This window comes from Belonocnema kinseyi, chromosome 8 (assembly GCF_010883055.1).
Source record: "Belonocnema kinseyi isolate 2016_QV_RU_SX_M_011 chromosome 8, B_treatae_v1, whole genome shotgun sequence".
Lineage (NCBI taxonomy): Eukaryota > Metazoa > Arthropoda > Insecta > Hymenoptera > Cynipidae > Belonocnema > Belonocnema kinseyi.
In genome coordinates this window covers 86,176,508-86,203,741 of record NC_046664.1, presented here as the reverse complement: position 1 = coordinate 86,203,741, position 27,234 = coordinate 86,176,508, and the positions used below count along the sequence as shown (strand labels likewise).

At 32.5% G+C, this 27,234-nt stretch overlaps 1 protein-coding gene across 11 annotated transcripts in view; it reads left to right on the top strand.

Annotated features, from left to right (window-relative positions):
* Window positions 1–27,234, top strand: part of LOC117178765 (protein held out wings) — a 78,378-nt gene that overhangs the window by 45,462 nt on the left and 5,682 nt on the right. Inside the window, exons 2-7 of one of the 11 annotated variants that reach the window (XM_033370216.1) lie at window positions 5,596–5,729; window positions 14,267–14,383; window positions 20,104–20,244; window positions 22,740–22,839; window positions 23,184–23,225; window positions 23,792–24,109. In XM_033370216.1, the coding sequence (XP_033226107.1) occupies window positions 5,596–5,729; window positions 14,267–14,383; window positions 20,104–20,244; window positions 22,740–22,839; window positions 23,184–23,225; window positions 23,792–24,109 (852 nt within the window). Of the gene's footprint in view, window positions 1–5,595; window positions 5,730–14,266; window positions 14,384–20,103; window positions 20,248–22,736; window positions 22,840–23,183; window positions 23,226–23,788; window positions 24,174–27,234 lie in introns of those variants that run through there. The other 10 variants (XM_033370215.1, XM_033370217.1, XM_033370214.1 and 7 more) reach the window with 10 other exon arrangements.

Here is a 27,234-nt window from a genome sequence, read left to right as displayed (position 1 = left end):
CTCTCACCATTTTCTGAAAAATTTAGTTCTGAATTTTTCAAAAAAAAATTCTAAAATCGGTGCATAATTGCGTTCTAAATGTCATTTTGAACCTCGTTTTCCTATTTCACCCCACTGTGCGGCGGTTCCTAAGTTGAATTAATTTATCATGTGATTTATTTGATGGCATTGGTATTTTTTCAGCGTTATATTATTCTGAAGGTTCTGATTTACTGCAAAATCTTGCATTATTTGAAAAATGGACGAAATATCTCTAGTTTATGAATTACTTGAATTGTAGGGCGTTTACCTTGGATATAATTGACGATTTCGAATTTGAGTAAGTCTTTTTTAATACTAACCTCCTTTCTTTATAAAGATGATTTATGGCATCAATAATGTTTTTCCTATTATAATTATCATTGTATAATTAAAAGCAGGAACACTTATATATACATTCAATTCAAATATCTAACTCTGGTTCATTTTTCATTATTCTAATTTATGATTCTTTTATTCAGAAATGAGAAACACAGAATTAACAATTAACCAGAATTAAGCTTCGGAATGAATACGTTTTTCTGGTTTTACATATACAACGATAATTATGATTAAGAATAAACATACTATCGAGATCATACATTATTTGTATAAAGAATGCTGAATTTTGAGGTTAAGTGTAAAAAAGATTTACTTCACTTGAACAAAGTCTACAATTAATTGAAAAAATATATATTCAATGTAAGTTAGAGCTTTACTTATTTTAAACAAGAGATTTATTTAAACAAACCAAAAATGTATTTGAACCAAACAAATATGGACAAACAGAAAATTTGTTTAATTCAAACAAAATTTGTTTGATTCAAACATTGTTCTGAGTGTATTTGATGGGTATAGTCTGACGTGTTTGAGTTTCGCGAAACTAAAAAAAATGTTTATTGTTATCCCAACTATTAAAATTTTAACTAGCGCTTATTTACGTATTTATTTAACTTATAAAAACCTTTTTATGTCACCTATTTTTGAAAAAGTCGCCTCACCCTTTTATAGTAACAGTGTACTGAGAAAAACGAATAAAGTTACGATAAAAAAATTATTTTGTTGACCAAGTTTTGTTTGATTTATACAAGTTAGTTATAAAAGATACTTATTCAACCAAAAAAAAATGTTACGTAATGCCTAAAACTAAGTTTGTTCGGCCAACCACACATTTTTCTGAGGGTGGGTATAGTGATGTTGGTACTTATGTTTCCCATGAATAGCGAATTTTTTTTGACATACTCCAACAACTTCCATGTTGTCAGATATGTGATCTTTATTAAATTCGAAACATTACCAGGCATTTACAAAAAAATTTCTCTTTGCATAATTGTTCCTGAGTCTCTGAGAAAAGTGGGATACTTGTCACTAAATAGATGGCGCCTCGTTTCCAGCGAGGGATAGCTGTCATGACAATCGTCGCATGGCGCGAGTCGTACACTACTAATATGGTGATACATTCATCAACTATTTAGAGTCGACTGGAACGGTCCTGATTGTTACAAGAGGGTCCCGTCCCATCAACCCGACGCGTGGCTGTTTTGTCCTATTACTCAAATTATTAAATTGGATAGGTTCAAAAACGAATTATTCGACTCAGTATGCACTTATACCTTTAAAATTCCATTAATCTTTCAGATAATGCGCTAATACGCGGTTTAATTAATTGCTGAGATATAGGTGAGTAATGTCATAATATTCACTATTTTCTTGGTAGTAACCCGCGAATTAGTAATTCCTAGAACTCCTGGCCCACGTAGTTTCTCAGATACATGATAAAGTAACAAAAATAAAAGAGACTCGGGATTAAATATAAACCTGTAATATTGCATTAATAATAAATTATTAAAGAAATGAGCTATTTCTGAAATTTAATTAAATTAATTTTTTAACAATGAAAATGTGCTTTAAATATTTATCTGTATTATTATTTATTGATTTCAAATAGACCCGCGCTCTTTGGCACATGCGTTGTTGAAAAATTTGCTTCCCCGAGTTTATACTGATTCTTTTTTATGCCAGGAGATGGCGGCAGACGTCGATTGGCATGAAGGAATATATTTTTTAGGTGAAAAAAATATCAAGGACTTCCATGAAACGAACTTTTAATAAACTGGAATAATGATTTCCTGGAGAATTTAGCATTTTGCGGTTGCCAAAAGACTGGCAAAGTAGCATTTCTGACGCACGTATAACAAAAAAGACAATTAAACTGAGCAAACGATTAGGTTAAATCAACAACATTTATGTTGATTCAGCCATAGAATGTGGTTATTATACAGAGAACAAAGTAGTTCGTTCACTAGCCTACATTTTTTATTTGTTTTAACGAAATGTTTTGATAAATGGAGGATTTGGTTATTTAAACAGAAAATTTTCCACATTTTCATGTATATTTAAGACAACAGTTTTTTTTTTTGATTCAAGAAATTTTATTTTGAGTGTGTAATTGGCCGGTTTTGCTCAAAGTCTTTCTGAGTATTACTTAGAACTAAACTCGCCCAAGTTTTTTTATAAAGCAGCTCTATTTCATTCAAAGTTATAATAAAAAACGTGCTCTACAAGGATTTTTTTTTAATTTCATTTTTGAAACCTGGGGAAATTGAATTCAGTATAGTGTTAGTTTCTGATTTATAGATCGAAATCAAAATTCGTTAGATTGTACAAACTCCGTGTTCTAAGTTAGAATTTGTTTAAATGTAAGTTATCTTCTTTACAAATAAAAATGTACCAGAATTTGAACCTTCCTTCTTTCAAATTTTATTTAAAAAAGAGTTCGTATATTTGTGCAAATATTAATGAAGAATGTTATAAACAAATATAATTTTGACTTGGAGCGGAATTTTTATAAATACATGTAATTGTGTCTTGCAATAGGAAATTTCCGTTAAGATTTATATAAGTTAGACTTTAGGACGTGGAATTTCCATAAATAATTATAATTCCCGTGTGGAAATAACCCCATTTGGCCCTATTACAAGTCGGGCACTAATCGGGGGCTAGTTGGGTTATTAATTTGGAGGAAGTACCCAGTCGGGGACTAATCGGGGACTAGTTGGGCTTTTTGTTGTCAAAATTTCAGCCGAAGCCTGGTTGGTGGTTGGTCAAGGGCTAGTCGGGGATTTTTGTTTACTAATGATTTTTTTTATTCTAAAACACTAAGAATATTTTTAACAATAATTTTACACCGTTTTTTGAAGAAAAGATTTATTAATGTTAAATTCATCTCAAATATACTTAATAAATAATTATTAAGTCAATAATTTGGTACAAAAATCAACTTTTTATAAAAACAACGATCAAAATCTTCAAAAAGACATAATCTTATTTTTTTTAGTATTTTTTAGAAAATTGCGAATTTCTAGAAACATTTATAAATATCTTTGTATGGAATTTTAAGAAAATCCATATAGGAAAAGATACATATAGATGCAGGTGAAAAGTCCGCTGAAAGTCATGTGACTCTAAATTTGTACAGATGCTTATTTTTAAATTGATCTGAAAGGTTTGCTACCACCTTCATTTGGGTCTTGCGGTTCTGGACTGGTAGCTTTAAAGAAAATGCGCAAGGGCGCGACGTGCCGCCTCTCGCGCAACAGAAATGACGCGTCGAGTGTTTAAGACAGCAGTCCACACGTAACGAAGCATAATTACCTGGAGCAGAGACTACCGTGACCAACATGGCGGTTCCTCCAGCTGAAGTTTTTTTTTTTTTAATTCCACAAATTTTGGGGAATTTTAGTTACATAAATTTATGCATTTTTAAGCGTAGGATAAGTTCCCTATTAAATATTGGGTAAATTTGAGCGCTTATAATATTTCAAAAAAGTTTATGGAGATTTCCGTAAATAATAAGTATTTTGACAAACTTTTAGGTAATGTTCCACAAATTTTGAGGAGTTTGGTTAATATTCCACGCGGATGTATTATCATATGACCCCTACTAGTACCCGATCAGGCCCCGACTAGGATAAGTCGAGGCACCTAACCAGTCCCCCCCCCCCTAATCTATCTTGACGCTACTGGTTGGGGGCTAGTCAGATGACTCGACTAGCCTCCGACTTTAAGCAGGCTCGAATGGTCGGGAACCAGACTAGTTCCCCATTTGAATTTCTACACGGGTTTAGGCTTTGAAATAGGAAATTTTCGTAAAGAATGTTATCTTACACTTCGAAACAGGGGATTTCCTTGAGAATTGTGATTTTACTTCGAACAGAAAATTTTTAAAATAGACCGTTAATTTTTTTAAATCATTATAATTTTATTTTAGAAACAGGAAATTTAACAAATCTCCGTTCAAAGTCTAAATTATAGTTCTTTTGCCAAATCCCTGTTCCAAATTAGAAATCATTGAAATTTTTTAAGTAATTTGAACTCATTCAAATCTTTGGAACTCTTTTAAATTAATTGCTGGGAGAAAACCGTGAAATTACCGAGAATTGAAAGTCATGCATCGGGTAGGCATCTTGATAATAAATAAATGTCTGTATAAACAATTTCGGTCTGATTTCTTTCTATTTTTAAAACAATACTTTTTTCGCGTTTTAAAACAATATTTCTTTCATAAAATGAAACATTTTTCTATTTGCAGTATTTCACATTAAAAAGAGAATTAATCTCTTGTCTGGAAAGGATTGAAGGTTTTTGAGTTCGATGTCTGGGGAACATTTCCAGTAGGATGAAGATGAGTGTTGGGCGGATGGGTAGGGACCACGTCCGGCGAGGGTGCAGCGACCATTTGAGTCGGAATGCTTGATCTTTGATCGGCTAATTAATTCCAGGCGATATCGAGGCACGATCTGAAGTACTGTTGGAGAGCACGACTTTACAGCGATGCGGTTGCATATAATTGCTCCACTGTGTCAAGGACAGATTGGTCATATTAGACAAGTGCATAGTGGAAAGCTCGCTTGTCTGTTACCTTCTTGTTTCATAGATATCGCATCTTGCTACATAACAAATAATAGTATTTGGTGTCTTTAAATGTAAATCGACAAACGTGCGTTCATTGGTTTATACATGAATGCACTGATTTTCGAGGCGCAGAACATGTACTCAGGTTACGCTCCTGATTTATACGTATATGCATACTTGCGAGACACATTTCGATCCGCTTGAGATCCTCTTATGTTATCTCGTGTAATAAAGTCACTCCGCTAAACTCCCACGAATGCCTTTTAATCTTTATCCTAATTCATGTTTTATTTATTTGCTTGTGTATCTGTATACAGAAGAAGTTTATGCAGAAGACCTTTCCCGAGTGCAGCCAGATATTGATAGTCGAATTTGGATTTAGATATTCGATTTCAGTATAATCGCACATCTTGTAAAACTGTGTTAACATTTTTTCATTTACTGGAAAAAAAATAGTTTTCCGAAATGAATCTTTTAAATGTAGATGCATTAATTTATTTTCTAACTGGGAAACATGTATAATCTGAGAGAATGGTGGATCCCACGACAATTTGCCCTTGCTAATTATTTCGGCCCTCCGAACTTCAAATCGACAATTAGCTACATCCGATGCAAACGACCTTGAATAAAAGTGACTTACAAGCATGTCAATTTGTGTTACAGAAATCGCCAAGGTTCGGGCCAGCCTGTTCCAAATAAGTGGTGTCAAAAAGGAACCTTTGATTTTACCAGAACAAGAAGGAGATGTCACGACACTCACAGAAAAAGTATATGTACCTGTCAAAGAACACCCAGACGTAAGTATTAAAAAACAATTCAATTATAGAAAACCATCGATCTTGGCGCTGTTGACAATGTTGCCATTTCCAGTACAATTGTACTCAAGCAGTACAATGCTTATGATTATATGTGTATCTTTCTTGGGAATTTTTTGTATGTTTTTTTGATTTATTTTTAAATACATCATTCAAAACAAGGAAAAACCTGGAAATAGCAGCATTTTTTTACTTATAGAATTTACTGGTCTCCCTGCGTAGCGAGACGCGTCTAAAATACGAGTAATAAAAAGTAAATTAGAACTTATATAAAGCGTAATTTGTGACTAAAAAGGACTTTATGTACTAGTTTATATGTCATTGCTCTAGTTGACACAGTAATTAGTTCTTCCATTCGCCTTATCCGTCGCATGTCAAGGCATTTAATGTTCTGAAAAAGGACTTGAAAAGTCGTTTAATTTTGTCTGTTGCTTTTTCGTGCATTCATTAAATCCGATTAGCGCTCACGTCAGTAATAAGAATTTAGAAGTGCCAAAGGACGTGATTGAACCACCTGCAGTGAAAGTAATGTTGGCAGCTTATATTTACCATATTACAAGTTATTATAAGACCCAAACTTCTTGTAAATTCCATTGTGTATGGTAGCTAATGTAGATTTCTGAAATGTAATTTTGACACTTTTAAACAGGAATTATTTAATCTTTCTTCTAAATTTGAAACTTTTTAAATGGTAAATTTAACATTAAAACTTAAACGATTTCAAATTCGAACGTTCAGTATTGAAAAAGATCGAAGCTTTCAAAATTAGACAACCTCCAAATAAAAAATTTTTTGAACCGCCATTCCAAATTAAAAGACGTCAAAATTGAACAATTTTAGACTCAGGGCAATCAAAGTGCGGCAGATTGAAAAAAAAAAACGTTTCCTGTGATGTCTGTTTTTGTCAGTAAAACAATTATTTTACTCTGTCATGTAAGTTTCAACACATTATAAGCTTAAATAAACTTCATTTATGCATACAGCAAAAAAATTTTCATTTAAAATATGCAAAAAGTATGAATTACAGGCGATCAGAATTTAAATACGATTTCTAGCATAAAGTTTAGGTTATATCTTTTCTAAATAGTGAATAGTTCATGTGTATATTGATAAAATTTTATTTTGCATTCATTTCTATGTTAAAACACACTACCGTTTCTGTAAAATTCCTTTAAATATATATTCACTCCATTTTTATTTTTATTTGCCTACAGATAAGATGTTTTTAACTTTTTCCAACTTCTTGCGTTCTTGCATTGTGATAGGAATTTTTTTAGATGTATGCTCACAAGCTCACAAGATATGGTAGAAAAGTAGAGAAAGAAAAATTTTGAGCTCTGTCATAATTGAAATTAAGAGAAATTTATCAGTCATAAAAGAGATGGTGAAAATCTTTTTCACGGCAGTGTATGTTAAATTTTTTTATTTTTTTGACAAAAGAAGTTTTAACATGAAAACTGCTGTCCAACAGAAAATCCTAGGAAGTGACATTTGCCATAGAACAGCAGAAAAGCAGAAAAGAGTTTTTTTGACGGCGTGCAATAGAAATTCCACACGTAAAACTTAGCTTTCAATAAATCTTGATTTTTTCCATTCATTAATTGCTTTAAACTATGAAAGCAAATAGTAACAATATTTGTAAGCCCAAATTAAAACGCATTTTAAATTTTAGAAAAGAAAACTGTTAAATAGTTCATGTAAATTTTTATTCTGTTTCTATCGCTCGGTTTAAGGGGAAAAAATTGTTAAAAATTGAAATTACAAAAACACTCACTCAAATTAGAATCAAGCGACATGAAGCAGCCCTATTGAAATAGTCTCATTTATAAATATTCAATCAAAAAATATTCAATGTTGTATGCTATCCATGAAGTATTTGAAATTAATTCGTTACATCTAGAAGGGTTACAAATCCAAATAGAAAGTGTTAAATTAAAACACTGTAGATTTGAGTATGGAATCAAGTTCGGGTGAATCCATATAAATCCTCTGTATATGGAATCAAGTCTAATTTTTGACCCCTTTATTTTTTTCAAAAATTTAAACAAGCATACAATTCTGCAGCACGTAAAAAAATAGTAACAAATTCTACACAATAATAATATTACAGAATATTCATATTATATGGAGTGAACGAATTGTTTAATACTAGTCTTAAAAATAAATAATTATTAAATAAACATCATTGAAAAAACGATTTAATACGAACAGGATAAGTTCTTCTACTGAAACTCAGATGATAAACTAACAATAAGAGAACAACCTAAAAAGTTAATATGGAGTGAGGTATTTGTGGTTGGAATGACTTACGTTACGTTTCAAATTAATTTTGCATATTTTAAGAGCTATTCAATTTAAATCAGAATCTAATGTCGAAACATCTCATTTTCATGCGGAATCAAATCGAATAAAGGCAGCTTAACTGATTTGCATGTAATTGAGTGTCTGCACATTTTAAGATCGGTACATAAAAAATGTATGAAATATACATGTCATAATGCAAATGCTTTTCTACCCGCGTAATCACTGAGAATCGTGTATTAGAATTAGAAATTTATCATCCAGGACGATCGTAAATTATGCGTCTGAGCTCGGACCAAGAACAGAAAAGAAAAACAATTTTATTGCAAAACTGATGCTGAGTACCGCTTGCTGGTTCGATGCATTATCGAGTCCATTAACTTCGCTATATGACATGTTCATGTTAATTTAAGGAAAAGGTTTGATTAATTCCCATTAATTATATTATTGCCGCAATGATCTTTCAATTTCCGTCACATGCATTTTAAATTGTTTTTATTTATTTGCGATGTCATTCCAGTAGTTTTCTAAAACACTCCCTCGATATTGAATTCGAAGTACAAAATTAGGACGTTTCTGGAGATATTAAAAGAGGACATCTTTATGAGGAGTAGGAGGCGAAAAGAGAGGGTTTGCAGCCGGAAGTGGAATCGTAGTTTTCGAAGAGGTTTGTGATGATCCAAGGTGGTCCGAGGGGGTACGGTTGGGTATGCTTGAAATGTGTACAGTCAGCTGTTATTTCTGGCACGCTCGGAATAGATTTCCTGACGAAGAACTAACTAAACTCCCGTCCCTATAGCCGACTTATATTCTCGAAGTTATAATACCGGGCCTGTGAAGGCTGTGCTTTTGGCAGCAGGATGTTATCGTTTGGATATCGATAGCTGCCACGAAGGACTTTGCGATTCTCATCCATTCGCATTATTCTCAAAACTATGTTTGTTTCTCTACTTTCTAATATCTAATTCGCTTATTGTTAAAATTTAAGGGACTTAAATTGAGATTTTTAAATTATCCAAATATCGTTCTCGATTGTTCGCAGCTTCCACAATAGAGTGCGTACGCTTCGTTCGAAATAGTTCCGAGTTTCATCGATAGAGCAGAATTTTCCAAGGTGCCGTGGCTTGCGTCTGAAAAATTAATGCTTTTAAAAGATCAAATCCGCTTTGAATTTCTTGGTCTCCAATGAGAAAATCGACCAAATAATGTTTAAATGTCAATAGAAATAGTAAAATTGCACTTAGTAAATTGAGTTCTTAAAGAGCTTTAGCAGTCATGATTTACTCCAGTCTTTCTGAGAAGTGCTTCCTTAGGTGTACGGCCCAGATGCAGTGGGATTTCTCATCCAAGATGCGTACAGTCATGTCTCAAAGTTTTTCAAGGACGTTTAACTCATTTCTAATGTTATAAATGACTAGTTTCTAATTTGAAAGACCTGGAAATATTGTAGAAATTTGTTAATTATAGCTTTAGAAATGCTACATTTTAAATTTGAAACCTTCAACAGTAAACAAAAGTTTTAATCTTAAAAAAAAAAATTAACCAAAAATTCACTATTGAACAATTAAAAAATAAATCCAGAAAAAAGTCTAGTTTTCGTTGCAGCTTTTTTTTGTTACATCTCAATTTAAGCTCGCTTTTAGACTTGAAGCTCAATTGAAGTTTATTCTTCATTTTAGAAGAAGGCTGATTTTATTAATTCAATTTTTTGTTTTCTCTCAAATTAAATAATGTACAAAATATAACAAAATCTTGATTTTTTAAGGAAGTTGACAGTTGTATATCGTCTTCCCTTTTCAATATGAGTTCCTGCTGACAGTGCCGTGTATAAGTTTATATATGCTATGTACAAGCATATAGGAAATAGTCTCATACACTGCAGCTGTGTCAGCAAGTAGACTCATATAGAATGGTGGTGTCGAAATTCGAAACATTAAAAATTTTTCCATTTCAAATCAAAACGTTTCATAAAATTTCGAAGTCTTTAAAAACCAAAAGTTAATGAACTTCATTCATAATGATATCTTAAAATACAGTGAAATTCTTCAATAGCCCTCCCTTCTATAGCCCTTCCGAGAATTGACGCCGGCGGTTGTCACTCAGGCACGAACAAACAAAAGCGGAGCGGGCTGTAATGAGTTAGTTCTCACCCAAAGTCAGCCCCAAAATCGGCGCTATAGAAGAGCCACTGTATACAATAATATTTCTAATAATTGATCAACTTCAAATTGAACAACTTTAAAGTCTACAAATGAAATATTTAAAAGACAAGATTCATAGAAATTAAACAATTTATATTAAAAGTTGTCGTTATTCAAGACTCTTCAATGTCAAGCATTTGAAAGTGTAACAAATCGCAATTTTAGGTACATAGTATTTCTATTTGAAAGTCTGCAAATCGAAAGTTTTCAAGGCTAAATTAAAATGCAAGAATTGACTTTTGAAAGATAAAATTATACAGCTGTAAAGTTTAAAGCACTGAACCATAGAAAAAATAAAAGTTCGGCTATTTCACAAAAACTATCTCTGTCTTTAAATAATTTGACCACTGTAATCCAGATCGCTTAAAAAGGGTTGAATTGTAAAGTTAAACCGTGACACCTGGGTTTTATTTGACAATTCACGTAAAGCAAAGAAAACCACCTACATTTTTTTCGGCTGCACGTCAACGAGTAATGCGTGTGGTTATAAACAGAATGGCTTTAAAAACATGCTGAAACGCAAGAATTTTTTCTAAAATTTGAATGGTTACTGACTAGGGTTCAGAAAAAGTCGTGAGTGATCATTTTGAGAGAATTTTTGATGTTGTTATTCCACGCGTGGAGGACAAATCCGCATCGTCATAATATTTTGCGCAGCACTCTCACGCTTTCTCCATAGCTGGACTAGCGAATAATCAAATCTGGTTTATTAAAAACAACAAAATTAAAAAGCATTATTAACACAAGTCACGAAGTTCGTGACCGCGGAGTTATAGGAGTAAGGCAAAAAAATACTTGATCTAAAAAGCGAGCCTAATCAATACATGGGTGATTATTTTAAATACTGGATTTAGCTGAAAAAATTTCATTTAAATGGTATAAAAATATGAATATTCCTGTATAGGCACAAGGTACACCTACTTATAGATAATTAATCGTCACGACTGTCACACATCATTTAATTAAAATGTCAGATTAGGTTTCAGTACCAATGCCTTCAAATCTAATTGAATTAAATTTCTCATGGTTCTGAATTTGAAAAGCTTTGATGTGCAGTGCTTTCTTCAGGAATTTCTGGTGGTCATGGAGATTTGAGACAATATATTTAAATTTCAAATGCTGACTGATTAGCAGAAAGATATGCGAATCAGTGTCTCTGAGCAACTGCAATTGCTTCTAATGAACATCTACATCCGCGATATGGCGGTACTGTAAAGATTCAACGAGGAACTTGCTACTTACAAAGTATCATCGGATGAGTGACCTACTTGACTTAATAATTCTGGCGAAAGACAAATAAATGAAATCGAACCAGTTTATTAAGCGAAACATCACTCTTGGAAATAATTCTGGATTTTACAATCAGAATACAGCTTACACACCAACAAATTTCTCAGTTTTCTAAAAATATTACGAACCCAATTTATCTGCAGCTACAAACAAACAACTCATTACCAGCATGAGCAAATGTTGGGTCTTTCTAATTTTGGAGACGCACAAAGAAAAATTAAAAGTCGAATTTTTGTCTAAGATTGCTTCTTTCTTATTTTAATACGGAAAAATACGTCTTGTTTAATACATCAGATGGAAATAAAGAAAACACATCAGGATAAATAAATCATGATAAAATAAAACAAACTTGATATTAAGAAATTCTTTCCTCGTCAGAAATCAATAAAATCAAAAGAATAACAGTCTATTACCAGATAATGTTTACTTGTTACTTTCGAATTTGGGAACAGTGCCAAGAATGTTCGGTGCAGAGATATTCCAATTTATCAAAGGAAACATGAGAGTCTTATTACTATTTTTCTTTCAACATTAACTTTTGTTAAAGAACTAAATGAAAAATTTTCAACACCCCGAATTTAAATGTAAACATTTTTCTAATTGGAACCCATACACTGGAGAAAAAAACGTGAAATTTATATGATTAAGATTGAAAGCAGAAAAACTTTCAACAATTGATGTAGTATCGCGTAATTTAAGCAAACCAAAATTTGATTCATTTGACTAATCTAAACAAATATTTTATTGTTGTAAATGAAAACTTGTACGCAGTTTTAATTGAAAGTTTTATTATTCAAACTATTTTCAATCAAACTTGTTTAAAATTGAATAGTTTCAGATCTTAACTTTATGAACTTTATGTATAATTTTTTATTAATAATGTTTGAAGTTCAAAAATTTGTAATTGAAGCTGGAAAAAGTTTATATTAAATATTGAAAATGTTCATTTAAAAAATTTAAGGCCTGCCAAATACAATTTCCAACATAATGATTTAATAGCTTAGCTATTTCAAATTTGAAGAGTTTAAAACTTTATAATTGAATAATTTCAGAATAAAATTTTCCATTATTTAAACAGTTGAAAACTGATACTATTCTGATTTGAAATAATGAGATTTTTGGGAGAAAATAGGCGTTCTGAAAAAAATTTGGTGTGGAAAAGCAGTGAATGTGGAAGTCGATTTATTTCACCGTGAGTAACTGCTGATCCAAATTTAACTTCGTTCGCCATTAGATTCTAGAGGAGCATGCGGGACCTTTGAATCGTCGAGGTCGAGGGGAGGCATTCAATTTTGCTCATAATGGAATTACGTTTCCTCTATTGTAATATTTGAGAAGATGCTGGTGCTTGTATTGATTAAAAAAAAGGTACCATTAAAGTTTTTTGGCAACTTTAATAAAAATTATATTAAATTCAAAAATAATCTCTAATACTTTTATATTTTTATTTTACTATTGGTAATAGTTATTTGTAGCAAAGGACGTTTTTTATTTCTTGTTCGTATTGAGATCATGAATCTTATACAAGAATTCGTGAGTCATACAGAATCTCAGCAAGGACAGATTTCTGTATATTTCAGAGAAACTCTTGGTACTTCGATTTGTCGTAACCGCCAAGTCTCCTTTTTCTTAAGCAATGTCTAAAGATAGACGACCCCATGCTTTACGAATCATTTGTTGTATGAAAGTCGACGAAGCTTCTCAGAATGTTTGTGTCTAGACAATTATTTTCATTTTTAAAATATGCGTCCCCCCTTAAAAGAAAAAAAAAAGAAAAAAAAGCAGTATATATAAAATCAAAAATGGCTATAATATTAATTTCTGACTCAAAATACATAATAAAAAATGGAATGATTGAATACGAATCGTCGAACTTCCAACGATAAATTTTATCTGGATCATTTCTGATCGCTAAAGTATTTTATTACCAAGGAGGTTTGATTTATTTCGCCCGGCAATTTCTGCAACGGCACCTATTATAATGATAGGCGCGCCTTTTCTAAAGCCGACCTCATAAGACGAGCCTTGCTTTATATCCTGAATGACATGTTACGAACCTACCTACGTTTACACTGTGGGAAAGGAACATATTTGATGACAAAAAAAAATGAAGAGAAGAATAGAGAAAAGGGTAAGAAGCAAACAATTTCATGACCTTCGCTTTAGTTTCACCTGAGAATGCATTTTAGCTATTTGCGTGGTACAGGCACGAAACCTGTCTTTATTTTCAAATGGACTCGCATAGCTCTTACCAGTTACTTTTGTTTTATATTTTCACTTACAGGAAGTTTACTCCCATCCTTATTATTTTTTCTCAATATTATTGACAAAAAGTGGTATTCATTAATTCACTTTTCTGTGAACTTTTTCATGATGCATGCATTTACCTCTTATTTTATTGTCTTCATGGTGTCCGATTTGTGTTTGATATGTCAGAATGAAGTAGTGTTTCATTCTTATTGATAGACAAGATAAGGCTTATGTGATTTGTCTACCTGTGCTCCGTGATTGGGTAACACTTATCGTTTTGTTGTGTGATTGGTGACCAAAGCACAATTCGGTAACTCCTACTTTTTCATCGTGTTCTTCAATACATATCTGTAAATAGCATCCGAACATCCAATCATCTTCAAATAATGGACGTGATGACAAAATTAGCTGTAAAAATGAAATTATTATTTTGCTTTTGATTATTTTTTAATTAATTTGCATCTTATCTGATTGTAGTTCAATTTTGTTGGGCGAATCTTGGGACCACGCGGGATGACTGCGAAACAGTTGGAACAAGAGACAGGATGCAAAATCATGGTTCGAGGAAAAGGTTCGATGAGGGACAAAAAGAAGGTAAGTTTTTATTTCGATTCCATCATTATATAATTCTTTACCTACTCCGTTAAACGAAGCTATTTTCAAAAACTGTTTTGTACAAAACATTTAAATAAAAGAAGACATGATGAAGTGAATATAATATAGATTATTCCTATCTCTTGACATTCAGATGTTTTAAAATTTATAATTTAATATCTTAAAATACTTTGAAATCTACCCTATCTTTCATGAAATTGTCTCTTATTTAAAAAAAGTGATGCTTTCACATTTACACTAAACAGTTTATGAAGGCAACTGTTGCTACCTTAAATGGCTTAAATGAATTGAAATACACTTTTAGTATTTTCTCTCTAATTTTAATGACAAACATTATTTCAATAACATAATTAAATACGTCTAAAAAATTACATAGGTAGTCCTAATATCGAATAATTAGGAGATAATTAGGTTAGGCCTGTTGAACTTCACAAGTAGTACGTAATTTTGAAGTAGTGCCAAGTCTATTTCGTCCAAGACCGACAATTTCTCACCGAATTCTGTCAGATGCGAGAACATATTTTATTTTTCAAATTGAGCTCAACATTTCGCTTTTGAGTTAAAGAAAATCATGTAAAAGTAAAATAAAATAAGTGAACATTTTTTCTATAATTTTCGCTTTCTTACTAATTTAATTAGTTGAATTCATCTATGAATTAGTAGTGAACTACTGCACCAAATATTTTGGTTTTTATAGAAACAACAAAACCGTTTGTTGAGGCAACCAAATTATATTGTTGGTTCGTTTGGTTGATCCAATTAAACCATTTGTTTTTGTAGAATTTACAAGATTTTTGTATCAGCAATACAATTTTTGGTTGTATGAACGATATGGTTTTGTTGAAAGAAAAATGGCATTTTGTAAATATAATAAAAAATATCATTGATGTGAGAAAACGCTCACGTTAGAAAAATGCATTTATTCAATGAAATGCGTTCAAGTTGCAAAGAATTTGCGTAGTTAAACACAATTCAATTTCATCAGAGTAAGCCATGATTATACTGTCGCCCAAGGTAGAAAGTTAAATAAGTGACTTTGCGGTTTAGGTTTATTCTCTTGTATTTGAAAATAGGAAACTTGACCTAAACGACAATGTATCTTTTTACTTTGGGCGGCAGTATTGATAAAGTTCTGATTAAGAGAAAGACTTCTCCTTAAATAAAATGCATTTTACTGAATCAAATTTTGCAAAACAATCTAAAGAAGTTATTTTCATAATCCTACATTCTTAAGTGAAATCGAAGGAAATCACTATAACCGTAACCATAACTTGATACTAGTCACATATGAGCAACCAAATTCTTTGGTAAAAGTAACAAACGGTACTTAACAACAATTTTGTTTGGAGTAGGTTAATTATTTGGTTACACAAACCACTTTTTTATTAATCAAAACAACATTTTTGTAAAACGAACAAAATGTTTTCAACAAAATTGTTTTGTTATAACGGGCAGATTTAGAGATGAGTATATATTTCGGAAAGGAAAAGTGACTTGGTGCGTGTAATACTTATTTATACAGGCTGAAATTGCACTTTCAGTAAGTTTCATTGAGCGTGGTAGGTTGGATTCTAATCATTAATTTATTCACCGAGAAAATATAAATAAGCCTTGCGTGAAAGAAGTGTGTTTGAGATTAATAAATTGCACAATTAAGATGTTATGCACACTATATGAATGCACTAATTCTGCCTCGTTCTGTGCAAAACTTTTTGTGCGACTGCCTTGTACATTAATTCGATAGCAAAAATATTCCAGACGTGGATATTTCGTTTCTTTTACACGCCGTGCTGAATGAGAGTGGTCCCATAACTCGCGTGTCTCATAACTTTTTAACGCTGAAACAGCAAACGCGTTCGAAATAACCACGAGATTATGAGAAGCACTTTTAATCCAATGTTATTTGTAATATGTGCCCAAAAAACGCCATGACCCCTGGACATAATAAAAGAGCATTTCAATTACATTCAGTTAAATTAAATTAAAAAAATTCCGATGTTTCATTCACTTCGGAGATCACAAAATTCAGCGACTCAAACTAAAATGGAAAAACAGTTTCAAATCTAGTCAGATATCTCGGAAATCTTTCAAATCTTTAAAACTTCAAAAATCTTCGTGAATCTTGAGAAGATCCGGGATAGATCTTATAATGAAATCCATCAAATACCTGTGAGACATCTGGAATCTTAAATCGCTAATTCTGAGTTTTAAGAATGTTGGGATCGTAAAAATAAATTTAAAATTCCTCGCCATTCTTCCTTTCGTATAACAAATCATGTCCTAATACGCGTAATTTTTCTATACGGTTTACTATTTTAAATTTGTATTTGAATTAAGAGTAATTTCGTAAAACTTTTAAACGCGGCAAATTTAGTCTTTTTAATTTTAATGCAATTTTGATGCTTTCCAATTTGTAAAAAAATTCTTCGAATTTAATTTAGATAATACTTTATATTTAGTTTGCATATTCAATCTTTTTTAAACCCGATATGAATGAATAGGTCAAATTCGAAGTAAATATGTTTTAGGATATAAAATCAAGTAGAGATACATAGTGCGTAAGGCTCGTAATTAGGATTTGAAATCTCTCTGATGTAATAAGTGAGAAGCCAACACCAGCAAATGAAAATCTCACTTTCTGTGGTTGGTCAACTTTACTTGTACGTCATACGTGAACTAACTTTACGTGAATGCACTTAAATTCTGTTTTACGCAGCTGAGGACGATTACGACCGAATAGGTATACCAGTAATCGAGGTAGGCCACAATTCCTTGCTAATGTATACCTCCGAATAAGGGAAAAACTTCACTGCAGACTGCAACACTCCTATAAAGAATCTCTAATAGATTTTTTCGCAAGAATTGCACATTTACAACCACACGTAAAAACTATCTTTTAAAGGCTAGAGTTATTGATTATCTAAGAAAGCACTTGTTTTCAAGCCTCGCTGCACTTTTTATGAGATTTATTATATTTATTACTTTGGAGGAAACTTATTATTAATACAAGATTCATAAAAGTAGTATTGTATTTGGTTAAACGTAAAAGTAGGCCTTATATTTGTAGAAAAAGAAACTAAAATCTCTAAAAATGAGGTTAAAGTGTAGCTATAAAAATCCTTTCAAGGCTGCAGTATAATATTATAATGTAGCAAAAGCCGATTTTATAGTTTACATGTAAATTGTGCATTTCCCAGACGAATTTAAATAATTAAAAATCGATAATTCCAATCGTGTCGCCTCGAGTGAAAAAACCAACCTTGGAGATTTTTAGATCACGTTGAATGTAAACAAAGTTTTGTATCTTGCATCACTAAATCGTTCATACCTAATTAATCGTGTCTTACTCATCAAGTTATGTTTCATTTTGTGAGGTCTCTCAAGTCCACTTGCCATTATGGAAGTTGTAGTGACTAAGGAGGAAGAGCAGGTGAGAACTTCATTTTCCTTCTAAGTTAATGGAGCGTTTCATCTGATCACAAGCGTGAATTCAAGGATTAAATTCAAAACGCTTCTGTTTTATAAATAAAAAGAATCTGATTACTTATCTTCTAGGCGAGATTTTAATTGGCTTGATTAATTTTATCATGGCTGATTATTCTTTAACCAATCATCTCTGCTCGCCTCTCTACAACCTTTTACGGATTCAAATATTAAAATAGTACCAAGCAATCTTCATTTCGAAATAGTTAAATATAATTTGAAAGAATTCAGGGTGGCCTCTGGATCGAGAAACCCGGAAAATTAGAGTTAATTCAATTTTCAGGACGGGATTTTTTTTTTTAATTATGCGTTTTAGCAGAAAAACTTATCCAATCACTTTAAATGTCAGTTGATATCATTATTGAAATGACGTTAAATTGGACAAATTTGTTTTTAAATTCTTTTAAATTGCTATATTTTTAACTTCATTTTTATAGTTTGCTGCACATAATGTTTTAAATTGTTGAATTATAAAGACAATTCGTAAAATAATTTTTAGTCTCTACATGTTTGATGTTTTTATTTCATTAAATTTACCGAAATCACACCATTTTATTTCAATTTGGAAGAGAAAATTATTAATAAAGTGCTCAAACTAAAGCAACTAAAATATTATTTGATCCAAATTAAAATCAAGAATTGTGCAATTTTTATGTTAAAACCCCTAGTAATTGAATGGTTGTAAATTTATAGTATTCCAAATCAAGTAGACTATTGTACGATTGCAAATGTAGAATTTTTATAATTAGAGTATTTCAAATTAAACCGCTTGAAATTGTAAAATTTTTAATTGAAGCATATTATGAACTATCCGGTAGAAAATTAAATGGTAAACATTGTAAAATTTCCAATTAAAAACGTTAACAGATACATAATTCAAGTGAAAAAGTAACAAAATGAATAATTTAAGATAGAAAATTTATAAATTAGACCATTTTAATTGACTAGTCTGGTAAAATTTTAAATTGAAAGTCTTAATTGTTTAAAACATTGCAGTGCTTTTTTTCAATGTCTCGAATTTTAATTGTCCTAAATTTGGAGATATTTTTTTAAATATTTGAAATTTTTTAGTTCAGTAGGTTTCAATTTGAAAATTGAAATAACCGGGATTAAATAACTGAAAAGGGACCGAAAATTTGTTTAAGTCTTGAGTAGCAACCGTGATAATTTTTTATAGTATTTTATATTTAATTAAAACGTTTTTTCAGGATTTAAATTTTAAATAAGCCATACACCAATTTCAAGGATACTCCCTGTACAATCAATCTAAGAATAAATAAAATGTTTATGATTGATAAAATCGATAAAATAGACCTATTTAAAAAAAATTTACAATTAACATTATGCATATTTTCCTCGATTGATAAAATAATGATACAAAATGCTTAATTTTGAATCGGAGTATACACTATAAACTATAAAGGTACACCCTTAGTGTAAAGTCGATACTTCAAGAACTAGAAAATTGACTACTTTCTATTTGAAAACCGGTATTAAAACAAACTAAAATTCTGCAAGCTATTTTTAGCATAGATAGACAGTTAGAGTGCAAATTTCTCTAAAATGTTTAATCCATCATAAATTATCCACGCCTGGATTATTATTCGCTAGTCGTCAAGCCAGCAGAAAAGTATGCTGGTTGCGATTTAACGGTAGAGCAAATTGACAATCCACACACGTCCATAGACACTGGTGTGCCCCGACAGTTGATACTAATGTCACCATTTCGATCGAGTCTTTATGATTAAAATTTCCCCATCAATTTATAATAAATATTAATTCCAATTCCCAGTATACCCAAAATCGTCAATTTAAATTTATAAACTTTATATATTTTCAAGCTGCGTTTGGTACGCTTTCGTAAGTATCTACTTTCCATCAATGTTTATTCTCATTTATATCTTCCTACAGTACGCCTCAATAATTGTATTCCATTCAACGCAATGTTATTTATTTTATTTTGAAGCACACCTTATTTTTTAATTTGCCACATAACAGAATTTATTGAAGGTACAATGCCGTGCCGACAAATAACGAGGGAAAAATACGTTTGCTTTGAGTGGAAACTTCTTCCAGCATTGTAAAAGCATTACGTAAGTGACGATTGCGTTATGCAGAGCTTATCGGCATTGTACCGGTTAGGATTTAATGGCAAAGTAAAGCGGCTTAATGCTTTACCATGGCTGTGATTAATTCTTTCGCTTATGCTTCCCCAGGAGGAGCAGAATCGGGGTAAGCCTAATTGGGAACACCTGACAGACGAGCTCCATGTGCTGCTCACAGTCGAAGATACTGAGAACCGTGCCACCATGAAGCTCGCCCGAGCCGTCGAGGAAGTCAAGAAACTACTTGTGCCCGTGGTGAGACAGTTCCGACTATCCAACTACAACAACTTTTCTAGCTTTAAAACCATAAATAGATTACTTGTAAATGTCCTCAAAAGAGCCCCCTTGTCAGATTTCTCAGTTTAAAGTGTTTCCAGTTTCAATTTGCCTTCATTAAAGTTAATTTTATGATTTCAAACTTAAAATACTCTTTTATCAGAAGTTTATTCTTAAAACTTAAAGTAGTACTTAAAGTAGTAACTTTAAGTACTCTTAAAAGTACTTCTGTTATCTTTAAGAGTAAAAAAAACCAGAAAATATAGTGATTTGAATTTTGCGCCATAATTATGTTTAAATCGTAATACCACACTCAAACATAACCTTTGAATCTATAAGAATAGAAGAGTTTTGTGTACGTAAAAATACCCTTCTTTGTGCCGAAAGCACAAACTTTCTTAACTTTTGATAATAAAAAATATAGTTTAAATGTCGCGCCTTATTCACTTGTCATACTTAAACATAACCTCTGAAATATCAATGAAAGCGCTTAGTCATTTCCTTTATTTCATGTATTTAAGGTAAAAAAATCTTTAATACAAAATGGGTTTTAAAATTTGACAATGACTTGGCGGCATATTTTAATGCAACCATAAATAATTAAATCGTAATTTAAAATTTAGTTATTTAATTTGTTAACTCAAAACACTTCAAGTTTGAAACTGATTAATTTTGCATGCATCAATTTGCCTTTTTTTAAACTTCTCCTGGCTTCGAAATAAAAATTAAGAATATTCATGAACTTGTATCTCCGCGAGGTTTTAACACAATTTCACAAATAATGATCAAAATCAAGGATTATTATTAAGGCCCTCGTTCCAGCAAGATCTTAAATAAAATTCAGGAGATTTATCTTAAATCTGTGGAATTAGAATTGCAGTCCTCATTCATATTTTAAGTAAATTAAGGATCCCCCTAAAGAGATTTTAATGATTCAAAAATTCTGTAACAATCTCACTCTGATTACAGAGCACTGTACCTCTGAAATCCGACTTAATTACGATCTGTAATTTAATTCTATATTACTAAGGACCCAAAATAAAATAAGAACAAAGGTGCATACGATCATAAAGCTTATTTGAGATGGGAGGATAACATTCAAAAATAGAAAGTTGAACAAAAAATCTTTTAAACCTTTTTTCTTCTCCCCTATTCTGTGCTGTTTGATGAAATCAGACAAGCGACAGACGTATGCAAATATGCGTCTCTACCTGATATTGAGATGTATCTTGGTGCAACAAGAGTGATATCAGTGGCTCTAATCGAGAATTGAATCAGCACATACCTCTGTTACCTTTTTTAATTAAATATTAATAAAATCATGATCAACGTCGGCTAATTATTATTATTTAATGAATCGCATATCTTGTTGCACTGTTGATGCAAATTCTTCCTCGGAAAGTAGAAACCTATTTATAAAAGTATTTCATCAACTAGAAACTTCGATGACATTTTATTCAGAAAGCTTTTATCCCGTAATGGCAATATTGTAGTTTTAAATTTTCCCTAAAAGATTCCCTCTACTCCTTAATAATAATACGTCAAGTGTAAATCACGAGTTTAATAAGAGTTTGTGCAAGTAATAAGGAAGCAATCGGTGCATATAAAATGAATTATGAAGACTTGAACCTTTTGCTCTCTGGCACAGAAATCGCAGTAACGTGGTGTCTCGGTCGTTTATATATATCAAGTCGTGTTAAAATGCCTATCTTATTAGACGACCATTACGCGATAAGACACTTATTAGTCTTTCATATTGGGCACACTCGTCGAATGGTAATAGCGCATCACGACTCTTCGCTGCTAAATGCAACGATATTCGTGAAATCTGAGGCGTAGAAAGTGGGCCATTAAGTTGGGAAGACACCTGCGATGCTAAAATTTACTCGAAGATGATTCCAGTGACACAGGAGGCTCAAACAAACTCGTGAATATGAAGGCGGCAAAAGAGGGACGTGCCAAAGCCACAGCGACACGAAATCTTTGCCAAAGTCACATATATCTTTCCCCAGTTATTACACGCATGTAGTTCGCGCTGTAACTCCCCCCCCCCCCCCCCCCACCCCTCACAATCTGAAGAATGCTGCTCAGGCTGACCACGTTCGGCGATAGAAAACAAAGCCAGTCTTTGATATTGTAGAATAAATTTCACATTGTGACAAGTTAAAATTACTCAGAGTATTAATATCCTGTTGGAACGGGGTCGTAAACAGTTTTCTGTGTGAAGGCACCCGTTGCTTCATTTCGAGTTGGAAAAACTTCTTTGTGGAAAAGAAGATACCATATTCAAAGATTCTGTTGGGAATGAGGATTCTTAAAGAATGTGTTTTATAATTCTAAAGTAAATAAGGGTGCTTTCGCACAGATTTTTTTTTTTTAGTATATATTTCAATATTTCTTACAAAAGACATTTTTAAGTTAGTAGTCATCTTGCCTTGACACTTTCTGACGTTGATATCGATTGTTAGCAGGCCGATGGTGAGGACGAGTTGAAGAAGAGGCAACTGATGGAGCTGGCCATAATCAATGGAACTTACCGAGACTCGAACACAAAAGTTGCAGCAGCAGCAGGTAATTATTTTGCATAAATACGACAATAAGTCACAAGGAAAAGCTTTAAGTCAAGTCTAGATGGCAAACTTCAACTACATTCTTCCATGTGAGAAACTTCCAGCGAAATTCAACTGTAAAGTAGAATGTTCATTGAAAAGAAGAACAAAAGCTGGGAGAAGCATGAAAATTCTTGTTTGTGTTCTTTTAAACGCTTTTTTTGAATTTCTAATCTTAGATTTATGAACTTATTAAATTTTGAAACCTTTGCAAATTAATATTGTGGACTCATTTTTTAATTTTTTTTTTACTAAAACATTTTCGTCAAATATTTTATTCTATGAAATTCCTTGTTAAAAATATAGTCATGGGATATCACCTTGAGGCAACGCCAATGAGATGCTCAGGTAGGATGACATGAAACAACATGAATCAACACCAGTATGATGTCCGGGTGACAAGATTTTTTTACTGATTTATATCTTAGAATACTTGCTATGAAAAAAAATATTAATTTTCAAAAATCTATCTTGGAGTTGTGAAATTCTAAACTAATACTAGAGTTTTAACAAACAAATTAAAAATTAGAAAAGTAAGCAGGGACCGTAACGAAAATTAAATAAAAGTGTATTCTCACATCCTATCTCTTGATGAAACTTCGAATTTCCCATCTAATCTACGAATTTTTACATAAAGTTTTCAATTTCAAAATTGTGCAGTTTTGAATACCTAATTTTGAAACGGGTTTTATTTGCAAATCTCAAATTCAAGCTTCATTGTTTTCAAAGAATCGTGATTTAAACAATTTTAATGAACGGTCAGAATGTTCTGAAGATGACATTTTTCGTGTCGGTCCCTGAATCTATAAGTAAATTTCCATTTTAACCAAATTCATTGTCATTCGGACCTTAGTTACTACCATATTTACACAATAACCAATTAAGCCCGAGATCAGCTTAAAGAATGAGTGTAGCTTTTGACATTGCAGCTTGTGATGCCGAGGAGTGGAGGCGCCTGGCACAAGCAACCGCCGAGTCGCAACGTTTGCTTCCTGGTCTAGGAACACCGATGAGGACACCAAGTGCACCTCTGGGTGCTCCGCTGATCCTCTCGCCAAGGATATCCGTTCCAACGACAGGCGCCTCCCTGCTGAATGGTTCCGGACCACCAACTTCCCTCTTGGCTGGAGACCCCCATGGTCTTATCTACACGCACTACCCGGATTATGCCAACTACGCAGCGTTAGCAGCATCGCCATTACTCACCGAGTACGCCACGGCTGACCATTCTGGTGGGTTGTTTGCGCGTTGACGCTAGGCCGAGCCGCTATGTCGCTCCTCTTAACGAAAAAAAAACAAACTCTGCTCGGGTTTACTCCGTTGTGAGCGATTTCGTGAGGATCACAATCCGTCGATCATTCGACAAAGCCACTCCAGTACCTCGGGGATTCGATGAAAAATATCTTTTAAAGCTCAAAACAAATTGGAGGACGTCATTCAGAGAATGGAATTGATGTCCTTAAATTCGACAGGTTGGCAATTCTTTCGCTTGGCCAATAAGATATGTTGTTTGGTGTGGAAGCACCGGTATTCAAGTGGGGCTTCCACACCGAATAGTATTTGCCTCAACACTATGAATTTAATTGAAGCCTAGGGAGAATGGTGCTTTTAACTATTGGGGTCCCCGTGATTGTAAAACTAGAAAAAGTTATTGTGTTTATTTTATTATTATTTTATAATTGTTGTTGTTGACGCGTTATAGCGGTTGTCGGATGATGGACGGATTTTGTTGAAGATATAGGGCTGAATAACTCTACGCGTTCTAGGTTTGACCTACGTGAGTTGCGGTACTCGATAATTATTTTTTAGTATATTCTTAGGATATACTTTTATCTAGGATAGGTGTTTTTTAGCAAGAAAATAGAAAAACAGTCAATTGCTAGTCCGTCAGTTTTGATTAATTACATAATAGAGTTATATAGAGCAACACATGCGTCGCCTATGATATGTCACGACTTAAGAAGCAGCAACGTACGCATGACATTATTAACGTCCAAGTGTAGGTATTTAAATGGTAGGAATTATATTTTCCGTCAAAGTGCTGCGGTACGAGAATGTATAGCTGTACTAGTCCAAAAGTTTACTTTTTTATAAACAAGACTTAATCACCATGCCTTCTAGACAGTTTAGAAGATCTAGAAGCTTCAGAAGATAAGCCCTAGTTTTTTTCTTATTAAAATTGACCTGGACTGCAAGAGTGAATCTGGATCTATTTTAATAAGAGAACAAAAAAAAACTGATATGAAAGGTGTTTCCACGTCACGAATCAGCAGAAGATATCAAAGATTACAATCAGTAGACCTTAGCTTTTGACTCTTTTCTCTTTACTCAGTAATGCGAAAATGTATTCTTTCAGGGAGAATTTATAGAGCAAAGATTCATTTATTTTGTTCAATTTCAGGGCTAGTATAGTAAAGTTTATAAACCTAATACACTCAGTATTGAAAGTGGCATGGTGTTAAGTAGGCCAGTTAATGGCACTGTCGTGCAATTCGTAACTCGTGATTCTGATTGGTATCGAAGAACCGCATTAAAATCAGACCTCTAATTAAACATTTTTTCGCGATCATTCAATTTCGCGTTTGTACTTTGACTTTTACGTTTTCAAGTTACCCATGACAAATTTTTCTGCAAAGCAAAACGTATATTTATGACAATTTTCTTGTAAACGGTTGGTTTCCTCGCGTATTCGCGATCGCGAATCATCAAACAATCACGTATAGTACGTCGCCGTGCACTACTCAATGCAATAATCAAAGGCCATTCATTGTTGTAGTTATTACGTTAATGATAATTATTATTACGCGAAAAAGTATAGAAATATATGTATTTATTGAAAACTTAGATGTTTAGAAAATATTAGAGTGATAGCTTTTTTCAGAGGATTTTTTTTTCTTTGTATAGAATCATTTCTAGAGTAAAACTCGAAAAAATGTACCGTTGGATATTTTTAGTTCTTAAAGATTGCAATTATGATTTTATTCTTTTATCTCGGAAATATTAACAAAGAGACTTTTAATTTTTCGATGCCAGAGTAAAAACGAAAATCCTAAGGTTGTCTGAGAGAAATCAAAAGGCGGCTTTTCGACTTTTTTGCTATCTGGAGTTGTTTGCTTTCTATTTAATATCTATCATACGGTGATGGTCAATTACTTGGTACTTCTTTCTCTATTAAATTTTTTTTTTGTAATTTGCTTTTCTTTTTGTTATCCGTTTGAAAAATTCGTGCTTGATCAGTAATTACAATCGGATGTAACACTACAAAGTACCACTAGAATCTCAAGTAAAATCCCTAGGGTTGGTATCAACAATAACACACGACTAAACAACAACTAACTCGATCGGTCCGCATTTCCTACGAAATTTACTCACACAGATTTTTTTTTTATTCACTAAACGTCCTGACGTCCTAATCGAAACTCCTGCTATTTTACACGTATTGTTAACTTCGAAATAATCCAGTCAAGATCCGCTTATTATCGTACGGAAGTTGGAGCTTTAATATTCTTGCATGTTACCCGCGGAAAAGCAGCGATCGAAAGAGAAAAATGACGAACGAGGAAAGACTGAAAAAGTGCTTATTCGTGTCCAAGTTTATCGTAATGTTCTACCTTGCCACAGAAGCTCGTTTTCTTTTGTTCTTGTTTTACCATAAGTAGAAAATTTCTAATATATTTGGGAACCTAGAAATGCATTCAGAATCTTCGTTCTTGATGGTATGCATTCGAACCGAAATTATTCAGATTGGTTTGAAGTTGACAGAGTTCGGAGGAGATTCTTCCTGCGAGCAAATGGCTGGTGATAGGTAGGATTATTTACGTAAGACCTTAGGCAGACAGCTAGGCGTAGGAAAATACCCAGGGACCAAATAAACGTGTTTTCAGGACTGATGGTTCTAGCGCATACTTGTAGCTGTGTAAGCTTATCGGAGACTATACGTTTGAATCGATTTTTGAACAACAGACTTTAAGTACTTTTTGAAATTTTTTATTACTCAAGCAAATACGTCAGTTACATATAAGTTTTTAGAATCGGTGATTCGTAATTTCGTATTAGTTGAAGAGCATAATATTAAAGTAATAGAATATAAATTCAAGGGACAAAAAAAAGTATTTTTTAACAAGTCACAAGAAGAATACTCCTAGAACCTAGAATATCGATATAATCATGATTTTCTCGTGCGGATTATCACAGCGAACGAATAGTTTTCGACAATTATTGAACAATATCACAATATATGCTACATTATACGAGAATCATGTAAATTATTTTATATTATTTTATATGATTATTTTATTTTATTTTTTATAAAGATTTAGCCATTATATTTACACGATGAAGGGTAAAGTGACGGATT